The sequence below is a fragment of the Neoarius graeffei genome, chromosome 16 (genome assembly GCF_027579695.1).
Source record: "Neoarius graeffei isolate fNeoGra1 chromosome 16, fNeoGra1.pri, whole genome shotgun sequence".
In the NCBI taxonomy this organism is placed as follows: domain Eukaryota; kingdom Metazoa; phylum Chordata; class Actinopteri; order Siluriformes; family Ariidae; genus Neoarius; species Neoarius graeffei.
In genome coordinates, this window is record NC_083584.1 from 43,989,912 (window position 1) to 43,998,000 (window position 8,089).

At 40.9% G+C, this 8,089-nt stretch overlaps 1 protein-coding gene across 1 annotated transcript; it reads left to right on the forward strand.

The window, feature by feature from the left end:
* Positions 1-172: 172 nt before the first annotated feature.
* Positions 173-8,073, forward strand: gfer (growth factor, augmenter of liver regeneration (ERV1 homolog, S. cerevisiae)). The gene is made up of 3 exons (XM_060943027.1): positions 173-416; positions 3,348-3,559; positions 7,852-8,073. Exons 1-3 carry the CDS (start codon positions 249-251, stop codon positions 8,012-8,014), a joined length of 543 nt encoding a protein of 180 aa, XP_060799010.1. The 5' UTR covers positions 173-248; the 3' UTR covers positions 8,015-8,073.
* Positions 8,074-8,089: the final 16 nt, after the last annotated feature.

The window sequence follows — 8,089 nt, forward strand, 5'->3', positions numbered from 1 at the left end:
ACGGTTGTAGGGGTTTGTAGTTCCGGTGATACAAATAAAAGCTGATTTTAAACGAAATTTTGCGGGTTTGGAAGAAATCAGTCAACTAGAATGTTTTGATTAAAATTAGGTGACGCGTCTAATAAGATAACAGGTGAGTTAAGAATATTTTATTTTGAAATATTACGAAAGCAAGTCATGACCAATCCCATGATGCTAAGTACTAAAACATGGCAGCGCTGTGAGTGGAATCTGAAAGTTACTCTAACATGGAGGGCTTCCCATTCCCTGTAGCTGGAAAGCTGTCTGAGGGAAGTTCAGGAAAAGAGCAGGGAGCCAGTGGAGGGACGAAAGAGAAACGTTGCAGAGCGTGTACAGACTTTAAATCATGGGTGGCGTCTCAGAAGAAGCAGTCGTCTTCATTCACAGCAGCACAGGTGAGCAGATCTTATCTTTGACATGTTTAAGAATCTGTAATAATGTAGTAATGATCTAAGACCTCACGGTCATGACAGATTAGTAACATCAAGTAACTCAAGTGCCCTTGACTGTTTGTTTATTTGCACCAATTTACGTGTGTGTATGTATATATGAGTGCTTAGTCTATGTATATACTGTTTATATTGTTTGAGTGTTTAGTCTGTCTAGTTCTTATCTAGTGTTTATACTGTTTATATTGTCTTTTTATGAGTGTTTAGTCTTTGTCTAGTTCTTATCTAGAGTGTTTATACTGTCTGAGTGTTTAGTCTGTCTAGTTCTTATCTAGTGTCTATACTGTTTATATTTTCTGAGTGTTTAGTCCATGTCTAGTTCTTATCTAGAGTGTTTATACTGTTTATATTGTTTGTTTGAGTGTTTAGTCTATGTCTAATTCTTATCTAGTGTTTATACTGTTTATATTGTTTGTTTGAGTGTTTAGTCTTTGTCTAGTTCTTATCTAGAGTGTTTATACTGTTCATATTGTTTGAGTGTTTAGTCTGTCTAGTTCTTATCTAGTGTTTATACTGTTTATATTGTTTGTTTGAGTGTTTAGTCTTTGTCTAGTTCTTATCTAGAGTGTTTATACTGTTTATATTGTTTGAGTGTTTAGTCTGTCTAGTTCTTATCTAGTGTTTATACTGTTTATATTGTCTGTTTGAGTGTTTAGTCTTTGTCTCATTCTTATCTAGAGTGTTTATACTGTCTGAGTGTTTAGTCTATGTCTAATTCTTATCTAGTGTTTATACTGTTTATATTGTTTGTTTGAGTGTTTAGTCTTTGTCTAGTTCTTATCTAGAGTGTTTATACTGTTCATATTGTTTGAGTGTTTAGTCTGTCTAGTTCTTATCTAGTGTTTATACTGTTTATATTGTCTGAGTGTTTAGTCTATGTCTAGTTCTTATCTAGAGTGTTTATACTGTTTGTTTTTTCAATTATTCTATTTTTATTTTTTGCATTGCCTGTTTGCACCGTGGGTCAGAGAGGACTGAAATTTCATCTGTGCTGTATGTCGAGCATGTATAGCATATTTGACAATAAAGTTGACTTGACTTGACATCAAAAACCAGTATCAACCACTTCTCAAGCCTAGGTTAAGGAATATGCTCCAGGAACAATGTATATTGTTCCAGGTAGGGCTGTGCGATATATCGAATATACTCGATATATCGCCAAAAATGGCGGCACGGTGGTGTAGTGGTTAGCGCTGTCGCCTCACAGCAAGAAGGTCCTGGGTTCGAGCCCCAGGGCCGGCGAGGGCCTTTCTGTGCGGAGTTTGCATGTTCTCCCCGTGTCCGTGTGGGTTTCCTCCGGGTGCTCCGGTTTCCCCCACAGTCCAAAGACATGCAGGTTAGGTTAACTGGTGACTCTAAATTGACCGTAGGTGTGAATGTGAGTGTGAATGGTTGTCTGTGTCTATGTACCGGTATCAGCCCTGTGATGACCTGGCGACTTGTCCAGGGTGTACCCCGCCTTTCGCCCGTAGTCAGCTGGGATAGGCTCCAGCTTGCCTGCGACCCTGTAGAAGGATAAAGCGGCTAGAGATAATGAGATGAGATGAGATATCGCCGAAAATTCTCTGTGTGCGATACATAAAATTATTATATCGTAACTATTGAGTATTTTATGGTCATCTTCCGACTTGCGTTCGTTTTGTGTTTGTTTAAAACATTTCCCGGTGGTTTTCTCCCTGTCCCTCAGGCAGTAACGTGAGAGGCTGCCTAAGGGTAAAGAAAACAATAACGTCACGCACTCGCCAACCAATCCCAGGTGACATCTCGGTGCTGAAAGGAACTTCCGGGAAGATTTTCTAGTTTCGCCGTTGTGTTGCCAGATTGGGCGGTTTTAAGTGCGTTTTGGCTGGTTTTGAACATATTTTGGGCTGGAAAACGTCAGCAGTATCTGGCAACAATTTCCTGGTTCCGGTTTACAGCGCTGACTCAGTTCGTGCAATCGCTGGTGTTGCATAGGCTACCGTGTAAGCTCTGGCCATTTCAGCGACAAATTAAAAATGGAAGCGGATGAATTGGTTCCTAAAAGAACTAGTAAGGGGTCAGTCATCTGGCATTTTTTGGATATCGTGAGGAGGACGTGGAGCAGCAAATGCCAGTTTGTAAAGTGTGCAAAAAAAACCTGTCATCACGAAAGGCAGCAGCCGGAATTCTACACATCTGAGAGGCAGAGCCAGAAAATATTCAGTTCAAAAGTGTGCAAAGAGAAAAATTATGTTTTGCAGATCTCTCTCTTCTCTCCCTCAATCTCTCTCTCTCTATTGTGAATGTTCCAGTGGTTCTCAGTAGTCAGGTTAATAGCTTGGAGATCTACCTCTATTTTTTAAAATAATTTAATGAATGAGCACTTTTCTTATTTAGGCTAAATGTCTTTCTCAGTGTTGAGCTTGCACTTTATTGGTTTGAGCTCTGAGCAGCTCTGTATTGTGTTGCCCCTTTGTTGCAATTTTCAAGATTGTTTTTTCAGTTTGTGCCACATCTTTGTTGAATAAAAATAGTCTTATTTCAATTCAATTGTTATTAATCACCAACATGAAAATGTAAAATGTGTTGTTGAAAACCACCTGTAAAGTTAACCAAGAATGTTATTTAATCTGCAGGGACTGTAGTGAAAACAGTAAAGAGTAAAAGTTAGATTTCATGGGGTCCTTTAGAGGAGATTTAAATATATCGAGAGATATATCGTATATCGTGAAATGGAGAAAATGTATCGGGATATTAATTTTTTCCCATATCGCACAGCCCTAGTTCCCGGTATGGAAGCCCAAACATCACTAAGAGCTTTATAGATCATGTCTTGAAGCTGTTTGATATTACAGTCTGGAATCTATAGACTGAATGAAAAGACTAGACTAGAAAAAAATGTTCCTCTTTGACCAGGAGACACAGGGAGCTGAGGAGAACGAGAAACTTGTGGAGTGTCCCCTAGACAGAGAGGAACTGGGGAGGAACTCTTGGTCTGTTCTTCACACCATGGCTGCGTATTATCCTGATACGCCCACCAAAACACAGCAACAAGAGATGACTCAATTCATCAACCTCTTTTCGAAATTCTTCCCATGTGAAGAATGTGCTGAGGACCTAAGATCCAGGTATGTATTGTATATTGTTTAGATCAGTGTTTCTCAATCGTAACTCATTTGGCTGAAGCACAGCTGAGCAGGCAGTGGTGGGAGAAGTAGTCTGGTCCATTACTTATATAAGAGTAGCAATATCACATGGTGATAATACTCCAGGGCGGCACGGTGGCGTAGTGGTTAGCACTGTTGCCTCACAGCAAGAAGGTCCGGGTTCAAGCCCAGCAGCTGACGAGGGCCTTTCTGTGCAGAGTTTGCATGTTCTCCCCGTGTCCGCCTGGGTTTCTTCCGGGTGCTCCGGTTTCCCCCACAGTCCAAAGACATGCAGGTTAGGCTAACTGGTGGCTCTAAATTGACCGTAGGTGTGAATGTGAGTGTGAATGGTTGTCTGTGTCTGTCAGCCCTGTGATGACCTGGCAACTTGTCCAGGGTGTACCCCGCCTTTCGCCCGTAGTCAGCTGGGATAGGCTCCAGCTTGCCTGCGATCCTGTAGAACAGGATAAGCGGCTACAGATAATGGATGGGTGGATGGATAATACTCCAGTACAAGTAAAAGTCCTGCATTCAAAACTTTACTGAAGTAAAAGTAAGTAATCAGTAAAATGTAGCTACTTAAAGTATCAAAAGTAATCATTCTGCAGAAAAACGGTCCCTGCCATTGTTTTACTGTTATACTGTATGTGCATTTTACTGCTGTAGTTGTTTATGGTTGAGTTAATTCTAACTATTTTATATACGCCTGGGTAGTTTAATCTACAGCATTGCATTACATTACATTCTATAAGATCCTCCATTATTGTAGCATCATTGTCCTGTGATAAGCATGTCGAAAACCATCTCTAAAAAGTAAACTTTTCATGAGCTCAGATACAGCCCTGTTTCAGCTTTGTGACGATGCATTTTCCAGCTGATCCAAGAAGGTTTTTTAATAGTTTATCTTGCTTAAGAAATCAGACAGTTTTCTCAAACCATAAAGGGACACTTAATCCTTCGGTTTATCACAAACATTCAAAATCGCCACATTTGGAGATGTACAGTTTTCACTGGACGGGAAGTGGATGAAAAATTGTAATGTTAAAAGTAACTAGTAACTACAGCTCTCGGACAAATGTAGTGGAGTAAAAAGTATATTATTTGCCTCTGAGATGTAGTGGAGTAGAAGTATAAAGTTGCATAATGTGGAAATTCTCAAGTAACTTGAATTTGGGGCAGCACGGTGGTGTAGTGGTTAGCGCTGTCGCCTCACAGCAAGAAGGTCCGGGTTCGAGCCCCGTGGCCGGCGAGGGCCTTTCTGTGTGGAGTTTGCATGTTCTCCCCGTGTCCGCGTGGGTTTCCTCCGGGTGCTCCGGTTTCCCCCACAGTCCAAAGACATGCAGGTTAGGTTAACTGGTGACTCTAAATTGAGCGTAGGTGTGAATGTGAGTGTGAATGGTTGTCTGTGTCTATGTGTCAGCCCTGTGATGACCTGGCGACTTGTCCAGGGTGTACCCCGCCTTTCGCCCGTAGTCAGCTGGGATAGGCTCCAGCTTGCCTGCGACCCTGTAGAAGGATAAAGCGGCTAGAGATAATGAGATGAGATGAGAACTTGAATTTGTGCTGAAGTACAGTACTTGTGGAATGTAAGAAAGTACATTTAATCTACTGTGAGCAGGTGAGTGTAAAGGGTTTTGTACAAAGACCCAGCAGCAGTTTGCTAATGCTGGACTTTGAACTCATGATCTTCCAGTCAGTAGCCCAATGCCTTGACTACTAAGCTATCATTTCCCTGAACCAGTACTGGTCCTGGACCATCACCACACAGCATAATTGGGGGATTTTCCTTCCACTAAACTCACTTGATTCTGTTCATCAGATAATTAAAAACATTGGATAGAACTTGGTGAGTTATAGGAGAGAAAAGCATTAGATTAGACAGGATTGATTAGATAAGTAGATAGATTAGACAGTGGTGTAGTGGTTAACACTGTCGCCTTACAGCAAGAAGGTTCTGGGTTCGAGGCCGGCGGGGGCCTTTCTGTGTGGAGTTTGCATGTTCTTCCCATGTCTGTGTGGGTTTCCTCTGGGTGCTCCGGTTTCCTCCACAGTCCAAAGACATGCAGGTTAGGCTAATTGGTGGCTCTAAATTGACCGTAGGTGTGAATGTGAATGGTTGTTTGTCTCTGTGTGTCAGCCCTGCCTGCGATGATCTGGCGACTTGTCCAGGTTGTACCCCGCCTCTCACCTATAGTCAGCTGGGATAGGCTCCAGCTTGCCTGCCACCCTGCACAGGATCAGCGGTTACAGATGATGGATGGATGTAGGGTTGGGAAGCACTGCGCTCACTGGCTACTTTTTATTAGGAATACCCGTCCACCTGCTGTCTGATGCAGTTCTCTAATCAGCCGATCCCTTGACAGCAGCACAATGCATAAAATCATGCAGACACAAATCAAGAGCTTCAGTTAATGTTCATTTCAAATATCAGAACGGGAAAAATTGTGATCACTGTGGCATGGGTGTTGGTGCCAGATGGACTGGTTTGAGTATTTCAGAAACTGCTGATCTCCTGGGGTTTTCACACACAACAGTCTCTAGAGTTTACACAGAATGGCACGAAAAACAGAGTGAGCGACAGTTCTGTGGGTGGAAACGTCTTGTTAAGAGAAGTCAGAGGAAAATGGCCAGATTTGGTTTGAGCTGCCAGGAAGGATATAGCAACTCTTTACAACCGTGATGAGCAGAAAAGCATCTCAACATGTAACAGGAGAAGACCACATTGGGTTCCACTCCTGCAGCCAAGAACAGGAATCTTAGAATCAAGAACAAGTTAAAGTGTCCTGTGAGTGTAGTTTAGATGATTGAAAATGATGACCTACACTCTTGGAAATAGGAGTTTCTCAAGGGTTCTTTGGATTGATTGGCGCCCTCTTTAAAAGAGAAAAGTTCTATATAGTACCTTAATGTTCCCCTAAAGGGAAATATTAAGGAGTCTAAATTACACTTTTTTTTAAAAAAGTAATATAAAAAGTATGTTCACTCTCTTTCTGGGAATTCTTATATCATGATGTCAGTGAGTTATGTAAGCATGTCTGTAAATATTAGAAGTAAACATGTTATTTACCAGCTGGGAGGTCCGTATCATGAAATACCGTGATCGAGGTCACGGTATTTTCACCATACGGACCGACCTTAAGCTGGTAAATAATTTTTTTTTTCCTTTACCAAATTCTAACAGAAAACGAGAGTGCCCAAAAGGGAAAATCGAGCCGAGCCGCCATTTTGAATCCTCATTCACTGCTGTAATGCAACTGGCTTCCTCCTCGGTATACAAGTGCACTTCCATGGCAGGAAAAAAACCTACATTTTGCCGCCTATGTAGTCCCCTATTTATACAAATAGGAGTCATTCAGGATTCAGCCATGTTTTTGCTCGGCGTTAGCAAGTTACAGGTTTTAGCTTCCTAAAATGTTTTATTTCTTCTTCCTCAGGGTAGTAAAACTCGCTTTCGCTGTGAACACTGTCGTTATCGCTATTAATGCTATTCTCCTGAGAAATGCTGGCAAAAATGTATAAGATTTTTGATAATCTTATAAATAAATCTTATTAAAAAAAAGATAAATGTTAACAAAAAATGCTAACATGTTTGTTGTTGTTGTGAACGAGCGAGTCGCCAGAGGTCCGTAACCGGGGTCCATATTGTAGGATACAGACCCGCTCGCCAACCAATCAGCGCAGGATACAGACCCACTCGCCAGCCAATCGGAGCGCAGGATTTGGACCGCGAAAAAAATAAAAGAAAATATTTTTATTTCCATTTTATTTATTCCTCTTTTTATCACTCATTCATTAAAGGGTTTGTATAAATCAGTTTATTGCATCGGGGAGTTTAAATTCCTCATGGTTTCACTAGTTTCAAACAATCTCTGCTTTTTATGAGAACAGTGAACAAGACCTCAGCAAGCTGATTTAAAACCAAAACCATAGACTAGGAAGGATTTGAGTCGTCCTCAGTATGAAAAGTTATTTGAAAAGTCACTCATATTACACTCATCACTGTTTTTAAAGTAATAATGGATCTGTATTAATTATTTCCTAGATTATTACACAGCATGTCCCTGAATCCACAGAAAGCATGGAAAAATTATGGAATACTGAAATTGAAAATTTATAGGAAACACAGACTGCAGTATTGCAATTAATTAATTATATTAATACAGTAATATTAAGCCCAAAATGGACATCTACTTAGTTTGCCTTACATGTTGTGCTAAGTGTTTGTTTTTTTTTCTTTTCCTGAGTGCATTAATATTTTTAAAATCTCTTGTCAGATTGAAAACAAACCAACCAGACACCAGCAGCCGTCACCATCTCTCACAATGGCTTTGTCATCTCCATAACGGCATCAATGTCCGGTTAGGAAAGCCGGAGTTTGACTGCAGCAAAGTGGACGAAAGGTGGCGAGATGGCTGGAAAGACGGCTCTTGTGATTGACAAGCCCAAGCTGAATCACTTTACAGAGGAAAATAAAACAGACTTATAATTTTCTTTGACCTTTCAGCCTTTGCT